Below are 18,850 nucleotides of genomic sequence, written 5' to 3' on the forward strand. Positions count from 1 at the left end.
TTAAAATAAAAAGTTTCCTGTTTTTCCAAAATACTTCCCATTCTTTTTTTTTATACTTTAAGTTTTAGGGTACATGTGCACAATGTGCAGGTTAGTTACATATGTATACATGTGCCATGCTGATGTGCTGCACCCATTAACTCACCATTTGGCATTAGGTATATCTCCTAATGCTATCCCTTCCCCCTCCCCAAAATACTTCCCATTGTAAGGCTATGTCTGAATTCTAAGAATCTCTCTCAACCAAAATATTAGTTGCACTTTGGCAGTAATTTTTATAACAATATTTTGTAAAGCCCAAGGATCAGGATATTTTATAAGAACCCACTCACTTATGCTAAAATTCTGATTTCTGAATCAAGGCTCTAAAATGTACTAGATGGTCAAGTACATTGCAAAGCATGTAAAAATAATGAAAGTATCAGAAAATAGAGAGATTTCTGCATAGGTTTGAATGATTTTTAATTTTTTAGTAATACAAATTAAATCTGAGGAAAAGTCATTTTTCACCACTCTGTCGAATATATGAAGGTATGCTTGCCTACGAGGCTGTGCAAAAAGGTGGAAAAAGCTTAGGATTTGAAAACAAACAGACTTGGTTTAGAATTCCTGCTTCACTTCTCAAGTGGGCACTCCTGGGGAAATTGCCCTCCACGAACAAACTGTTTCCTCCTCAATAAAAAGAGGACAACCACACAAACCTTGTAGGACTGTTATTGGAGATGTTATATATGTCAAGTGCCAAGCATGGATCCTGTCCCATAGGAGTCACTCAACAACTGCTAGTCATTGATATTAAAAGTACCATGTATGTGCCTTACTAAAATTAAAAACTAAAATGATAATACCTCAAACCACATCATGCCCCAAAAGATACAGTCAAATGATTCTAATAGAGTTCTTAATGTGTTCAGGATTTTCTAGTGTTTAGGACCAATATCTGGAAGAGTTAAAGGGATCCTGTAATGCTTCATTTTTCCTCAAAGAGAAAACTTGTATGTATCAATCAAATATTATTAATTTAAGAGGAGAAAAAGACTGACCTAAATGGAAGTAATAAATGAGTCATAAGAACTTCCTTTGAAATAACTCCATTTGTTCACTAGGCCATTTCTGATTACAATATTTTGAATATATAGTCACTTCTTGCTATTTTGTGATAGTTATGTTCTAAAAACTCACTGCCAGCAATGAATTAGTGAATCCTAAACCATTCTCCTAGGGAAAATACAGGGTTAGGTTCCTGCAAGCCTCTGGTTACAATATTTCTGTTAAGTGATAAATATATAACCTTATTTATGTGTTTCTGTTTAGAGACACCTTCTTTAACATATATTATTCATTCACTAACTTGAACTCACAGCCAACTGCACTATAAATCATGCCTGAATGAAACTTATCTAACACACGTAGTTTCTCCACACAGCACATCACAGCCCGCTTGGGCTTAGCAGCACTAGACAGCAATTCAGTAATATGCCTCAGGGCCATTTCAAACAGCAAAATTACCAACAAAAAGCACAAAAATATGAAAAATGTGGACTGTGAAAAGGACCTTGTTTATATAGCTGAGACTAAGAGGCAGAACACTGCCTTGTTCAACCTCACCAGGGAGCATCTATGCATGTTTGTGAATGATGACAAAAGCACTGCTAATATTAGGGGTTACAAATACATTTTAGCAGATTTTAGTAGGTGAATTAGCAAATATGGAACCCACAAATAATGAAAATTGGCTGTAATTCACTAAAACATTTTAACTAATGAAGAAATACTATGCCATCATAACCATGCACCCAAAAATTGATATATTTTTAAAATAAATGTAACTGAATGATATATTCTGGTTAGCAGAGAATTATTAGTTATTATTTAAATATATTTGAATTATCAATTTCAACAGGATAATACAATCTCAGGATTTTAAACATTCATGATTGCTGATATGCTGCTCATTGTCATTTAATAGGAATTCTCAGTTATTAGTATAATGAATAAAATAGCTTTTGACTTACATTTTTACTATCTATCTATATATATTTTTTTCTCAGTGCCTAGAACACTGGCACACAGTGCATTCTAAGTAAATGTTAAATTTGTATAAGTGAACTGCAAATGTGTGGTAGAGCTACAGATAGAAGCTGAGATTCTCAAATTTCACTTCAGTGATACTGTTGTCAATAACATCACACCATTATCATTTACCATTTTGGGGGGCACTTATGTACCATGGTAAGTGCTCTAAATATATTATCTAATTTAACCATTATATCAACTCTGTGCAGCCAGCATTTTGTAGATGAGAAAACTTCAATTGCATGTAATCTGCTTGAGCCCACAAAGTAAGAGGTAGAGTTATGATTTGAACTCTGCCCAACAAGGCAAATAAAGCTAGCATCTTAACCATGGCACCATATTGCTTCCCATATTATATTTCCCTTTGAAGACATTTAAACCTGTAGATACAGCATTCTCTTTGAAATCTTTCAAAGTCTTAAGTATTATTGTGTAGTGAAAAATGCATTGTAAGTAAAACAGCTAGGATCTGAATTCTGAGTCTACCACTAGGTCTTACGACTCTGAAAATTACAAAAAAAAATAAATGATTTGACCAGCTTTTCTATATATAAAATATACTTTTAGTTATTATATGGATTTAAAGATAAAATGCATGTAAAACACTCAGCAGGACACCTGGCACAGAGCACTCAAAAAATAACATTCCCTTCCCTAGGTACATGAAACAGATGCAAATCAAGGGCAAGAAAGCTATGGGTATTCAAGATTTTCATCAAAATTATGATGGAACAGCATTCTGACTAAATTTGTATTTAAGGGGTTTGGGAGAGTTGAACTTTTGAAATTATCTGGCTTTATTCCAACTGCTCAGTAGTATATGTTTTATATATATACATATATATCTCAGAGTATATGACTAATATAAAACTCATAGATGAGAACAAATTTAAGGTGAAAGGGAAGTGTGAATTTCAACTTTCTTAAAATACCAGCTATTTTAAATTCCTTGGCCAAAAGCTTCTGCACTGTCTTACCTGATACTAGTGGTTTCTGTGTATTGAACAGCCATCAGCTGAGAATTTGAGCCCTGTTCCAGAGCACCCTGAAATATTTAAAAAAAAAAAAAGTTTAATACTGTATCATGAAATTATATGAAATCTTCCTATACTGGTTCATTCTATACTTAAATTTGTTAAACTTCCATTGCTAAGATTTCTGACATATTCAGTTCAAATAATTAAACACTGACAGATATTAGAACTCTTTAGGTCCATTCTAGTCTGGGAGAAGTGTCTTATGGAGATTAAGGCATTTAAGGCACTTTCCATTAAGTTTAAAGAAAGAGCCCAAAAGCTTAGTCCAAGCACCACAAATTTTATGACCAAGCTATGTAAGTGTCACTGAACATATAACAATGTATCCTTGTCTAAAATAATTATCTTCCCAATGACAAGTTCCTAAGAAGTATGAAAAGTCCATAATGAAACTAGATCCTATTGTTTACTGAGTTAAACACAGAGATCTTCATGCCAAAATACATCTATGAACTAAGCCATCATTAAAGAGTTCTTACTGATGACTCTTGGCAAGAGAACAGTTCAATCTACACCCATTAGTGGCCCACATATGCTACACTGGAAACCTGTCTTTCACACAGCATTTGCTTTGCACTATGCCTTTTTATTCTCCTTGGTAGTTATGTAAGCTGATTTTCAGAAGAGGTTTGTCAGGGTATCAGATTTCAAGGGCATATTACCAAGTTCTATTACATTAGAAAGTAATCTTACCCTGTCAAACAACGGTTTAAATAATTTTTTAATCATTTGTTCATTACTGTGTCCATATATCCATCTTTCAGTAATCAAAGCACCTACATGCGCCCAAGCTACAAAATTAAATATTTGACTTCTGCCTTTAAGAAGCTCGCAGTTTAACTGGGAAGACAGATATAGGAAAACAATACAATGCAATAAGTGCTAAAACAGAAGCATGTACAGAAGTTTAAGGGAGAAAAGAAAAGGAAACAATTTTGTTTGGTGGATGGAATCAATATGCAGAGATGAATATAGGGGTTCCCACTTCTGGCTCTGTAACAAGTCAAGGATCTCATTTTATAAAAATCTAATGTGGGTCTTGTATATTGTAGGTGTTCAATAAATGTTCTGTTTAACAACAAATGAAAAAAATCACCAATAAAATGAAAAGAAGAACACAGTTAAATAATAAAATACTATACTTACTGGCACAGTTATCCAGTAAGTAGTAAATAAAACCAAAACTAAATTATAGCTAGTTGATAAATATAAGGTTGAAAATGAACAGATTAGCTGGTGAATTTTAAATGATTTGTGCTACTTTGGCCCATATGAAATGAGCAAAGAAGTCTGAAAGAAGCCAGACTTATTTCCCTAGTCTCAGAAAGGAATGGGTAGGCCTTAGGAAAAGCCAAGTTACAGAGATATCAGGCAAACAGAAAATAGATATTCCATTTACCTATCCAAGATTTATACCAATTAACTTAGGAACCTCTGAAAAACTAGTCATGAGCTTTTGCATTTTCAGCTGTGTGGATTTAGCAAAAGATCATAATTGACAAAAATGTGACAGGCATTTACACAGAAATGAGAGGATGTTAAAATCTCCAGTTATGCTGTAGATCTTTTTCTCAAGTTCTGTCACTTTTTGCTTTGTGTACGTTGAAGCATTGTTATTAGGGGCCTATACATTTAGAATTGTTTTACCTTCTTTGTATGCTTCTTTTATCAATAAAAAATTTCTTTTGTTGTCTCTTAGAATAACCTTTGTTTGGAAGTCTACTGCCATGTCAGCTTTTTAATGCTTCATGTTTGCATGGCATACATCCGTTTTCACCTTTATTTTCCATCTGTCAGTGTCTTCATATTTAAAATGTTATTTCTTACAAACAATATATAGTTGGATCTTTCCTTTTTAAAAAAATCTAGTTTGAAAATTTCTTCCCTTTAATTGATGTGTTTAGCCCACTGAATTTAACTACTAATATGGTTGGATTTAAGTCTACCATCTTGGTATGCATTTTTAATTTATTCTATTTGTTCTTTATGTGTTTCTCTTTTCCTGTCTTCTTTTCATTGAACTGCATATTTTTTAGTATTCCATTTTTATTTCTTACATTGTCTTTTTAGCTATATTTTTTCTTTTCTTTTTAAGACACAGGGTCTTGCTTTGTTGCTCAGGCAGGAGAGAAATGATGTGATCATAGCTCACTGCAGCTTCTCAAACTCCTGGACTCAAGCAATCTTCCTGCCATAGCCTCCCTAGTAGCTGAGATTACAGGCACAAGCCACCGTGCCTGGCTCTAGCTGTACTTCTTTATGTTAGCTTTTAGTAGTTGCTCTAGAGATTATACTTTGATGTAAGTTACTGCAGTCGATCTTGAAATATTATTTGAACAACATAAAAACTTTATTAAGAGTATAATTCCATTTATCCCTCCCCCGCTTTGTGTTCTTATTGTCTTATATTTTACTTCTATATAAGCTATAAACCCCATAATAAATTGCTATTATTATTGCTTTAAAAAGACAATAGTCTTTTAAAGACATTTAAATACACACACACAAGATAAATATAGTTTCTTTTAAAAAAGTCCTGTTCTTTTTACCCAAATATTTGCCCATTCTGATGCTCTTCCTTCCTGCTAATCTGGGGTTCTATCTGGTATCATTTACCCAAGTCTTTTAAAAAATATCTTTAGCATTTCTTATAGCAGAGGTCTTCTGGAGACAAATTCCCTTGGTTTTCTCTATGTGAAAATGTCCTTATTTTGCCTTCATTTTGAAAGATATTTCATTAATTTTCCCCTTTACCTTTTCTAAAAACTCAAAGTCTAGGAAGCAGGTAGAACTATGAAATAGGACAAGTCAAATGAAAGACATAATGCTTAGATACAACAGATATTTCAAAGAAATCAGTTCACTTAAATTACAGAATATTTTATAAGACTTAATGTCAGTTCACTAAAATTACAGAATATTTTATAAGACATAATGCTTAAATACAACAGATATTTCAAAGAAATGTCAGTTCACTAAAATTACAGAATATTTTATAAGAGTTTGGGATACTCTTAGCAACTGAAAGAGGTAACTGGAAGAAAAAAAGGTTGAAATGAGAAAAGAAAAAGGAGAGCAGTTACAGGCTCTTTACACGAAGAAACAGAATTTTTTTTAAATCTTGATATGCTTTGGCATTGACAACAGCATAAAAGCAGAATAATTCTTCTTCCTCTAATCAGGAACTTCTTTACTACTGACAAATATAGATTCTTCCCCATCATTCCCTTCTATAGTAGCTAAGATTCTCACATTTCTGAGCATATCTAAGCTCCCTACAGAAAGAAATGTACCCAAAATAGCACAGAATGAAATAAGACTTTAAACTACACATCTCCAAATGAACAAAGACAGTAAAATTAAAACAAAATTCTTTTTCTTGCATTCGAATTCCTTTAAGATTAAAGAATACCAAGCACCCCTTCCACAGTAAATGCTCTATTCATTTAATGACTAGGAAAGAAAAACATGACAAATTCCATCTAATGATAAGGCCAAAAAAAAAGCACTTAGGGCAAGAATTTTAATCTAATTTTTCATTAAGTTAATTATACTAGCTGTGTGGGATTACCTACTGGCAATGATCTATTCCTGACTCCTGTGTTCTTCCTCTGTGTAGCAAAGGATGGAAGCCTAGAACCTATATCACTCAAACTATTTTGCCACCAGAGCTCTGGATATAATTTAGATTCTGCCAATAAGATGCACTTGCTTCAGATGTGGAAAGCAGAAGGGAGACAGGGTCCATTTTTCCTCTGACCATGGTAGCAGCTGATGTGTAGGCTTTGGCAGACATGAACTTTTGAAGTACTAGACTCCACATTCCAATGCCAATAAGCAGCTTTGGGACTCTGGGGTACATGTGACATTGTTAATGACTGCCTGCAGCCTCTATTAGTATTAACAACCAATAAAGTTGCCTACTATAGTAGGTGAAAAAAGTTGGAGAGGCCAAGAGAAGCACACAGTAGATAATTACAGAATTTCAGAATGTCAGAGTTTGAGCTCACCTAGACTAGCCCTCATTTTATGTATGAAAATAGTTCCATAATGGTTAAAAACCCATGTTTCTTGTTATCCTTTTAATGTACTTTAGAACACAACACATACTGCTTCCAATTAGTCAGGAAATAATTAAATAGTTTAAGATGTTTCCATTAGCATGTAAACATGTAAATCTGGTGAAATATTTCCCATCCAAAAATAAACTCTTTCTTGACTCCTGTTGCTACTCCATTTCTCTATTCCCATGTATAGGGATCACCCTGAAATAATTTTCTTCACTTCCTCCTCTATTATTACTTCCCTGAATCCACTTCAGTTGGCTTTTGCCATCACCACTCCAATGAAAGAACTTTCACGAAGGTCACTAACAAGTTCTGATGGTCAATTCCAAAAGTAATTTCTCACTCTTTATCTGAATCAGCATCTCTTAGCTCTCTTAGCCCCTGTAATTAACTGTTAAATTCCCTTCTTTAAAAACTTTCTTTGCTTGAATTTTGGGACACCACTATCCCTACAATTTCTCCTATTTTACTGGCCAGCTACTCTTCTTCCTTTTCAAGTACTGGTTCCTCTTTCTCTTTCAGCCTGTAATGTTGGAGATGGCCCAGAACTGGGTACCTCACTCTGTTTTCTTTCCTCTTTATTTCTCTCTAGCTAGTAGCACCACAAATTAAACTTCCAGTTTCAACCTCTCTCCTAAACTCCAGACCCACTTTGATTGTCCACTTGACTTCTCCACTTGAATGCCTAACAGCCATATCAAACTTAACATACTTAAAATTCTTGACTTCCACCTCTAACTGCTCCTTCCCCATTACTGGTCTCAGTAAATGTTATCACCAATCATCCAGTACCTAAGCATAGGATTTATCATTATATCAACAATTTCTATCAGCTTTACTTTCAAAATATATTTGGCATCCAGGTACTTTCTGCCACCTTCACGAGTACCACACTAGTATGGACCACAACAATTTCTCTCACCTAGCCCACTAAAATGGCTTCTTAACTTGTCTCCCTACTTCCAGTCATACTCCCCCACCACGGTCCACTTTATGTAGCAACTACTAATTTTTTAAAATATAAATCATATCAAGTCACTCCCCTACTCAAACCTTTCAATGGCATCCCCTCAAACCCATGATGAAATCCAAAGTTCTCACCAAAGCCTATGAAGTTTGCTATGAGCTTACATCTGCTGCCTCTCCAATCTCATCTACCACTCTACCCTCAGCCCCTGCATTCCAGTCATACTCAGCTTCTTCATGTTCCTTCCTGAGGGTCTTTACATTTGCTGTTCCCTCTGTCTAGAAGCTCTTTCTCCAGATTTTCCCCTAAATCTTTTTTTTTTTCTTTTTTAGATGGAGTCTCGCTTTGTCAACCAGGCTGGACTGCGTGATCTCGGCTCACTCCAAGCTCCGCCTCCCAAGTTCATGCCATTCTCCTGCCTCAGCCTCCCGAGTAGCTGGGACTACAGGCACCCGCCACCACGCCTGGCTAACTTTTTGTATTTTTTAGTAGAGATGGGGTTTCACTGTGTTAGCCAGGATGGTCTCGATCTCCTGACCTCGTGATCCACCCACCCCAGCCTCCCAAAGTGCTAGGATTACAGGCGTGAGCCACTGTGCCCAGCCTCCCCTAAATCTTTACATTGTTATTTCAGTGACTTTTCTGCCTATGGCAAAAGCAATGTTCTCACCAAACCCTTGTCTTCTTCTCGAGCACACAGGAAGATACATGATCCCAGTCTTTCTAACAGTAGTTTGGGCAAAGTGACAGAGTTTTAGCCAACTAAACATTGGCTAAAAGCCAGGCCTGATTCTTAAAACATTTTGCACAATCCACCAAACTCTTTCTTCCCTAACATCCCAAGCAAGAAGCAAAGAATTTCAAGTTGTTGGGGCTACACAATAGAAGGAAACTGGATCCCTTACTCCCTGCTTAGAGAAAAGCAATCCTAGAAAGTGAAGTCAGATTTTGTGCAAGTGAAAAATTTTTATTCCATTAAGCTACTGAGATTTTGGGGCTGTTATAACAGCTAGCATTAATTACCTTAACAATGTTGTCTTAAAGTGGAACTTCTTCAAAGAAGCCTTCCCTGAATTTCTCAATTCAAATTCTAACCTCCTATGCTGCTTTGTGTTTCTTTAGAGAACTTAGCTCTAATTTTGAGTGTATTTGGTGTATTTATTTATTTGCTTATTGTTTAGCTCTGCACTAGAGTGTAAGCTCCATTAAGGTAGGGACTTTATCATACCCATTACTTTATTTCAGGATCAAGAACAGTCCTTGGCTCATTATTGGGAACTTGCAGATGCCAGTTGCTAGTCTAAATTCTAACAACAAATATTTGATGAATGATGGAATGACTTAATGGTGTTTTGTGGCAAACAACATTGAGATGGAACCCCCACTTAACAGATTCTAAGTAAGACCTGTCATTAAACCATAGTAGTAAATGTCTAAGTTCAGAAATGCCCTCCCTTGATATGTCTTATTTCCAAACTGCCCCATGTCTCAACATTCTCTTTTTGAAAAGCTCTAAGAAAAGAGGAGATAAGCAGTATTATTTATTATACCATTGTGCCAAAGACATTTGATATAGATATCCATGCATAGGAACTCCTGGCTTGAAAGCAAATCTGAAGGTGAGAGCAAGAAATAGCACGATGCCTGATCAGGGAACTACTAATACTATAAAACCTAAACTAGTGCTATAAAACCTGGGAGGAAGACTTCAGTGGCAATGATAGCTGCATCAGAAGCAGCAGGAGACAGTGGGCAGAGGCTAAAGCTCAAGTTTACCAAATCTTCTAGGGAAGAAAGCAACCCAGCTGGGAGAAGCCTTCCAACAAATACACCAACTATTGTTCAAAGACAAGCAGAAACATACCTGAAGAATATGGGTTTTCTGTTGATTATTTGTCATTCTTCTTGACTTGGTCCTTTCTACTTCATGTCTATGAACCCATCCTCGAAGTTCATGATTTAACCTATAAAATATAGTTTAATTAATTAAACAGAAATTAATTAAACATAGAAATGAATGTTTCACCCTGTGGGTGGAAATGAATCTAATCATTTGTAGGTTCCAAAGAGCATTCCAAGTGCCTGATGACTCAATATTGCTTTTTGATTTGAAAAAGTTGACACTTAATGTTGTTTTTAATAAGACATACATTTTTACATGGTAAACCTGTCAACCATGCATTCAAAATTCAAAGAAAACTACAGCTAAATACCTCCCAAATATAAACACTGGATGCTAAGGTTTTTCCACCAAAAAAAGGTATTTCCTTGCCAGGCACAGTGGCTCACACCTGTAATCCTAGCACTTTGGGAGGCTGGGGTGGGAAGATTGCTTGAGCCCAGGAGTTTGAGATCAGCCTGGGCAACACAGTGAGACCCTGTCTCTACAGAAAATTTTTTTAAAAAATTAACTGGGCATGGTGGCATGTGCCTGTATTCCCAGCTACTCAGGAGGCGAAGGCAAGAGGATCACTTGAGCCTGGGAGTTTGGGGAAGCGGTGAGCTATGATCCAGCCACTGCACAACAGCCTGAGCAACAGAGCGAGACCCTGTCTAAAAATAAAATAAAATAAAACAAAACAAAATAAAAAGTATTTCCTATTTCTGTTCTTGGGCCATATAAACACAAACATCTGAGACACATTGTAGAGAACTTAACAAGTCATAGGACCCCTAACAACAAATAGATGCATTAAAACCTCTTGAAAATCATGCTCTTTTGGGAGAAGAAAAAGAATGAACTCAATTGCCTGGGGTAAAAAAAAATTCAAATTTTTCAACACACGAAATAAAAGCATAGCTCATACATAACTTCCCTTATTTTGCTTACTTTTTATAGCAGCTGTGAAGATGTTAAACTATGTTTAACTGTAGTTGATTACTACATATCACAAAAAACCTGAGGTAGTTTTTGAGGTTTTAAGGATAAGGTCCAAAATCACAGGAAAAAAAATTCAAGGGAAAACTTGATAAAGAAGTGTGTACTAATGGTAAAGTATCTCCAGAATCACGTATCCACAAATTATTATCTTCCTAATTGGAAGAAAAAGGTACTTTCTGCTATGAATGTTACTAACTGTAAGCCTAACACCCTGAAATTTTAATATTAATTTCATTCTGTAGTTTTTGAAGAAGACATATTTAAGTAAGCAACTATCACTTAAAATAGACCCATCACCATCTCTATCAGGTTGGTGGAGAAACTGGACAACTAATATGCCTACAGTTATCCACAAATAATTCAGAGATTCTCTCAGTCACTTAGTGAACCTGACCAATTACTTGTCTAGGTTCCAAAACTAAACATGGGAACCAACTCAGATGTTTCTGCAATAATCTACAACACTCACCTGAGAGACTCTGTTGTGTTAATTAGGGGCTGACAAGGAGGTGGAGGAATATAAAGCAATGGTTCTTCAGTTAGCACCATCAGGGCTTTGTCATTTGAAACAGAATGATCATATCTGAAACATGGATGCACAAAATTTGTTTCCTTGTATCTTAAATTCCTAAGAAGTTTGCTATAAGAAAATCATCATTAGTGTTAACTTTTCATGGAAATAAAAATATAGTAAACAGAATATACTGCAAGATAAAGTATAAAATACAAAACCTTATTTTACATGAAATGTCATTTTCTGATTTTCTACAGAGACAGGATGGTAATTCACATTTGTCTAGTCACCATTTATTGAGCAATTAATTTGGAATAAGGGATACAATAACACATGGTTCATCATGTCTTCAATGAGCTTAAGACATACACAATGTTGCTGGTACAGAGGTAGTAACACAGTAACGGGGTAATTGAGGGGAAAATCAACTGGTATTATGTGACCAGACTAAAGTTTTGGAGTCATTCACAATTCTATGATAATAAAACTGGATAGTATCTCTAAAACAGGTAGGGGTGTGTGTGTGTGTGTGTGTGTGTGTGTGTGTTAAGGATAGGGTGAGACATAAAATGCTTGGCAGGAGAAAAGTGAGTTGAAAAGCCGAATATAAACTATGGGATCATGGAAGAATGTGAATCACTAATAAAACAACAGAGTGACTGACATTAACTAGTTACTCCATTTGCTTCAAAAATATATACTTTCCTAGCCATCACACTGATGTAGATCATGTGAATTCATACCCAAGGTGTGACGTAGGGAGCAAAACTGGAGTTGAAAGTTAGAATTTGAGATGGGGATATTACTGCTCTTTATGCTCTTCAGTCTGCAATCTTAATCTCTCCCACTAACAAAACTTGCATCTCTCCTGAATTTCTTTATACAGGATGATCTGGATTTAGAAAACTAGATATGGTAATATCTCAAAAGAAAACATGTAAACATATAAAACTGAACATAGTGAGACTCACACTTTTCATTTATTCATTCAACAAATACTTGCTGCATACCAACTGTGTGCCAGGTATTGTGCTAGGTGCTGAGAATCCAGTAGGGAATGAGAGAATCAAAGTTTCTGTCCCCAAAGACCTTAATGAGGAAGATGGACCAAATAGAAGAAAATAAATGCATAAAATAAATCCGAACGCTGGTAAGTGCTATGAAAGAAACAAACAAATGGTTGAAATGGAAAAGCAATGGTAGTATATATTTTAGATAAAATGGTGTGAGAAGGAGATGGTAGTTACATCAAGGCCTAAATGATGAGAAGACGCCGCCTCTATAGAAACTGGGGTAAGAGCATTCTAGGCATAAAAGAGGCAGGAGGGGGAAAGGTGGGCTCAAAGAACTTTAAAAAGACCACTGGCTGAAGAGTTGCAAGCAAGTGGGGAGGTAGAGAGGGAACAGGATGAGGCTGGAAAGGAATCATAATAAGGTCATAATAAGAGACCAGGTCATAATAAGGAATTACTAAATGTAATAAGAAGTCACAAAAGTGTTTCAAATAAAGAAGTGATATATTTCAATTTACATTTATACCTTGCCATGGTACCAAAAATGGACTCAATGGAGGCAAAAGGGGAAGCTGAGACACTGATTAGGAAAGAGCTATGGCAATCCTGGCAAGAACTGATGATGGCATGGACTAGGTCTGTGGCAGCAGAGATGGAGAGGAGTGGACCAATTCAAGACAATTTTGGGGAAGGGTATCAACAACACTTGTTGAAAGAGAGGAATCAGGATTTCTGGCTTAAGCAATGGAAAGGAAAAAACACAGTTGTAGAAAATTGGTTGGAAGTAAAACAGGGAGAGGAACTGAGTTCCACAGTGCACATGTTAAGTTTGAAATGTTAAAACAGAGATGTCAAAGAGAGTATAGGATATGTGACTCTGGAGACTCAGAAGAGAAGTCTGGACTGAAAACATAAATTTGAGAGTCATCAGGACATACAGATATGAACTGCGCATGAAATTATGGATGAGTCACCTAGGCAGAAAGAAAATAAAAAAAGTTCACAGTTCCAAACCTTGAGATTTGGGTAAAAAAAGAGCCCACAAAGATTACTGTGAAGCAGCAGCCAATAAAAAAAGGAAACTAAAAAACTGTAGCAACATAAAAGGAAAAAGACTTATGACCCACACAGCCAAATGCTGAGGAAAGGGCAAGTAAGATGGCAGAAAGCACTGGCCCCTTAACAGAAATAATTTTGGCAGAGGGGAAGGCTAACTTCAAGTTAAAAGTTAGAGATATCTATTTATGCCACACAAGAGAGAAAAGAAACAATAGCAGAGGATATATAGAACATTCTTCCCTGCAACTTGCACCAGGAATATTCTCAATGTCCTCTCTTGTGGCTGTAAGGGTTAAGTAGGTTTAAGTTGTTTGGAATAGAACAGACATGTTGGTGCACACGTAATGAATGCAAACACAAAAGGATCAGCCTAAAATGGAGCATTGAGTGAGAAGGAAAAAAAATATCTGTCTTGTGTTTGATAAAACTGAATGCCTCTAAGAGGAGGCTGCTTAACACCTCTTCTTATAAATCTATGACATACACATTATTTTAAAAATCATGCCTGCATACTTAGAAAAATACAAACACTGTAGTCCATGAGAAAAGTCCAAAACTGCTTTTGAAAATATATTTCTGATCTGAACTCTAGTAATGATTTCTGCACATCTGTGCTAACTGGCTTTGTTCTATCAGCCAAAAATATTCTTTGGAGAAAAAAAAAAAAAAAAAGTCTGATAGGAGAAATACCAGGACAAGGATTGGGTGGAGTTAAAGGACAGAGAAAATCAGCCAACATACAATCTGGAGACAATTAGACCAACATTAGCCCAGGAACAGTCAGAGTTCGAGTCTGCTTGCAAACATTTTATGCCAAGAGAAAAAAATTCAGCAAATAAATCATTAAAGTAAATAAAGTAAAGGACAGTGCTAGGGAGCTAGAGTTAATGAGAATTCTTGGAGTAAAGATCAGTTCTGGGTGACATCTTATATAGGGTGACCATCCTTTCCCATTTATCCAAGACAGCAGTACTGGTATTCTGATGTAATTATTACTAGCACTACCTTTCCTTCTTAAGAGTGTCCCAGTTTCATAGAACATTATATGGTCATACTATTTATATGCCACACATTTCTATGACTGAAAAAATATATGCAGTTAATTACTAAATGATAGGCTAATACAATATTATAAACTATGGGATTAGAATCTACTCCTTTTTTATTTGAACCATGTCTCATAGCTCTCCTTAGAAAAAGAAACATAAAGTAAGCTGCATTAAAAAAAAATGTATAGGTATCATGGCTGAAAATAGATAAAACATCTAAAATTCAGTTCAGAACACAGAACAAAGTAATATTAGGTGCTTTCAAATGTTTCACAAACATTTTTTGGTATCTTTTATTCAGTATTTATACTGATAAAAGCAAGAACATCAAATTAATGGACAGACATTTATTTAAATCTTTCAAGTTGCTGAATAATATTTCAAAGGACTTGCATGTAATCAAGAATCCATAATCTTTCCTGGGTAGTTTCTTTGTTTTTTTTTTTTCCCCAAGACCAGTAACCCAGATTATTCACTCAATGGTGACTTTGGAGGAGGGAGAAAGAAAATAGCTTGCATCCCATGTACTACTCTGAAAGCTGATAAATTTCAGCCAGAAAGTCATTCAGACTTTTAGGTTGAACTAGTATGATCAAACTACTATGCTTTCTGGGAGCCACCATGTTATCTTATGCTAATGTGGAAGGCTTCTACTTGCTACAGTTAGTGCAGAATAAATAATATTCTCGTAAAGCTTACCTGAACTGTAATTTCAAGAATTCAATCCATAACTTGTTCTATTCTTTAGCAAGAAGCCATCTCAATTCTCGTAAATCCAAAGGCTATTAGATTTAAATTTAATTTTTTTTTTTTTTAGTTCTGGAAAGTTGCTCTTTTGTTTTTTTTTCTTTTTTTTTTGTTTATTTCTTTATTTCTTTATTTCTTTTCTTTTTTTTGTTTATTTATTTTTTTTGAAATTTTTCTTTCTTTTTTTTTTTATTAAGTATTTATTGATCATTCTTGGGTGTTTCTCAGAGAGGGGGATATGGCAGGGTCATAGGATAATAGTGGAGAGAAAGTCAGGAGATAAACACACGAACAAAGTTCTCTGGTTTTCCTAGGCAGAGGTCCCTGCGGCCTTCTGCAGTGTTTGTGTCCCTGGGTACTTGAGATTAGGGAGTGGTGATGACTCTTAAAGAGCATGCTGCCTTCAAGCATCTGTTTAACAAAGCACATCTTGCACCGCCCTTAATCCATTTAACCCTGAGTTGACACAGCACATGTTTCAGAGAGCAGGGGGCTGGGGGAAAGGCCATAGATCAACAGCATCCCAAGGCAGAAGAATTTCTCCTAGTCAGAACAAAATGGAGTCTCCTATGCCCACCTCTTTCTACACAGACACAGCAACAATCTGATCTCTCCTTCCTTTCCCCACACTTCCCCCGCTTCTCTTCAACAAAACCGCCATCATCCTCATGGCCCGCTCCCGATGGTCGCTGTCTCTTTGGAGCTGTTGGGTACACCTCCCAGACAGGGCAGCCCGGCAGAGGCGCTCCTCACTTCCCAGACGGGGCGGCCAGGCAGAGACGCTCCTCACTTCCCAGACGGGGCGGCCGGGCAGAGGCGCTCCTCACTTCCTCCCAGACGGGGTGGCAGCCAGGCAGAGGTGCTCCTCACTTCCCAGACGGGGCGCCCGGGCAGAGGCGCTCCTCACTTCCCAGACGGGGCGGCCGGGCAGAGGCGCTCCTCACTTCCCAGACGGGGCGGCTGGGCAGAGGCGCTCCTCACTTCCTCCCAGATGGGGTGGCAGGGCAGAGGCGCTCCTCACCTCCCAGACGGGGTGGCAGCCAGGCAGAGGCGCTCCTCACCTCCCAGACGGGGCGGCCGGGCAGAGGCACTCCTCACATCCCAGACGGGGCGGCCGGGCAGAGGCGCTCCTCACTTCCCAGATGGGGCGGCCGGGCAGAGGCGCTCCTCACTTCCCAGACGGGGCGGCCGGGCAGAGGCGCTCCTCACTTCCCAGACGGGGCAGCCGGGAAGAGGCGCTCCTCACTTCCCAGACGGGGTGGCTGGGCAGAGGCGCTCCTCACTTCCTCCCAGACGGGGTGGCCGGGCAGAGGCGCTCCTCACTTCCTCTCAGACGGGGTGGCAGCCAGGCAGAGGTGCTCCTCACTTCCCAGACGGGGCGGCCGGGCAGAGGTGCTCCTCACTTCCCAGACGGGGCGGCCGGGCAGAGGCGCTCCTCACTTCCCAGACAGGGTGGCCGGGCAGAGGCGCTCCTCACTTCCTCCCAGACGGGGTGGCCGGGCAGAGGCGCTCCTCACTTCCTCTCAGACGGGGTGGCAGCCAGGCAGAGGCGCTCCTCACCTCCCAGACGGGGCGGCCGGGCAGGGCACTCCTCACTTCCCAGACGGGGCGGCCGGGCAGAGGCGCTCCTCACTTCCCAGACGGGGCGGCCGGGCAGAGGCGCTCCTCACTTCCCAGATGGGGCGGCCGGGCAGAGGCGCTCCTCACTTCCTCCCAGACGGGGTGGCAGCCAGGCAGAGGCTCTCCTCACATCCCAGACGGGGCTGCCGGGCAGAGGCGCTCCTCATTTCCCAGACGGGGTGGCCGGGCAGAGGCGCTCCTCACTTCCCAGACGGGGCGGCTGGGCAGAGGCCCTCCTCACATCCCAGACGGGGCGGCCGGGCAGAGGTCCTCCTCACTTCCCAGACGGGGCGGCCAGGCAGAGGCGCTCCTCGCCTCCCAGATGATGGGCGGCCGGGCAGAGGCACTACCCGATGCTCCTCACCTCCCAGACGGGGTGGCCAGGCAGAGGCGCTCCTCACTTCCTCCCAGACGGGGTGGCAGCCAGGCAGAGGCGCTCCTCACCTCCCAGACGGGGCAGCCGGGCAGAGGCGCTCCTCACCTCCCAGACGGGGCGGCCGGGCAGAGACGCTCCTCACCTCCCAGACGGGGCGGCCGGGCAGAGGCGCTCCTCACCTCCCAGACGGGGCGGCCGGGCAGAGGCGCTCCTCACCTCCCAGACGGGGCGGCCGGGCAGAGGCGCTCCTCACCTCCCAGACGGGGCGGCCGGGCAGAGGCGCTCCTCACCTCCCAGACGGGGCGGCCGGGCAGAGGCGCTCCTCACCTCCCAGACGGGGCGGCCGGGCAGAGCAGCTCCTCACATCCCAGATGATGGGCAGCTGGGCAGAGACGCTCCTCACTTCCTATACGGGATGGTGGCCGGGCAGAGGCGCTCCTCACCTCCCAGATGGGGCTGCCGGGCAGAGGCACTCCTCACTTCCTCCCAGACGGGGTGGAGGCCTGGCAGAAGCGCTCCTCACCTCCCAGACGGGGCGGCCGGGCAGAGGCGCTCCTCACTTCCTCCCAGACAAGGTGGTGGCCAGGCAGAGGCGCTCCTCACCTCCCAGACGGGGCGGCCGGAAGGAGGCGCTCCTCACTTCCCAGACATTGGGCGGCGAGGCAGAGGCACTCCTCTTCTCCCCGACGGGGTGGCCGGGCAGAGGTGCTCCTCACTTCCCAGACGGGGCAGCCGGGCAGAAGCGCTCCTCACTTTCCAGACGAGGCGGCCAGGTAGAGGCGCTCCTCACTTCCCAGATGGGGCGGCCGGGCAGAGGTGCTCCTCACTTCCTCCCAGATAGGGTGGCGGCCGGGCAGAGGCGCTCCTCACCTCCCAGATGGGGCAGCCAGGCAGAGGGGCTCCTCACATCCCAGATGATGGGCAGCCGGGCAGAGACGCTCCTCACTTCCAATACGGGATGGCGGCCGGGCAGAGGCGCTCCTCACTTCCCAGACGGGGTGGCCAGGCAGAGGGGCTCCTCACATCCCAGACGATGGGCAGCCAGGCAGAGACACTCCTCACTTCCTAGACTGGGTGGTGGCAGGGCAGAGGCTGTAATCTTAGCACTTTAGGAGGCCAAGGCAGGCGGCTGGGAGGTGGAGGTTGTAGCGAGCCGAGATCACGCCACTGCACTCCAGCCTGAGCAACATTGAGCATTGAGTGAGCAAGACTCCGTCTGCAATCCCAGCACCTCGGGAGGCCGAGGTGGGCAGATCACTCCAGGCCAGGAGCTGGAGACCAGCCAGGTCAACACGGCGAAACCCCGTCTCCACCAAAAACACAAAAACCAGTCAGGCGTGGAGGCGCACGCCTGCAATCCCAGGCACTGGGCAGGCCGAGGCAGGAGAATCACAGGAGCCCAAGTCAGGGAGGTTGCAGTGAGCTGAGATCACGGCAGTACAGT

The 18,850-nt window shown here is 40.7% G+C and overlaps 1 protein-coding gene across 2 annotated transcripts in view; it reads right to left on the reverse strand.

Moving 5' to 3' along the window:
* Positions 1-18,850, reverse strand: part of ATF6 (activating transcription factor 6) — a 212,740-nt gene that overhangs the window by 107,378 nt on the left and 86,512 nt on the right. For both annotated transcript variants that reach the window (XM_054479470.2, XM_054479478.2), the window contains exons 11-13: positions 11,498-11,611; positions 10,012-10,111; positions 3,054-3,121 (exon numbers count right to left, since the gene is read on the reverse strand). In XM_054479470.2, coding sequence (XP_054335445.1) covers positions 3,054-3,121; positions 10,012-10,111; positions 11,498-11,611 — 282 coding nt within the window. The remainder of the gene's footprint in view (positions 1-3,053; positions 3,122-10,011; positions 10,112-11,497; positions 11,612-18,850) is intronic.

The sequence above is a fragment of the Pongo pygmaeus genome, chromosome 1 (genome assembly GCF_028885625.2).
Source record: "Pongo pygmaeus isolate AG05252 chromosome 1, NHGRI_mPonPyg2-v2.0_pri, whole genome shotgun sequence".
Lineage (NCBI taxonomy): Eukaryota > Metazoa > Chordata > Mammalia > Primates > Hominidae > Pongo > Pongo pygmaeus.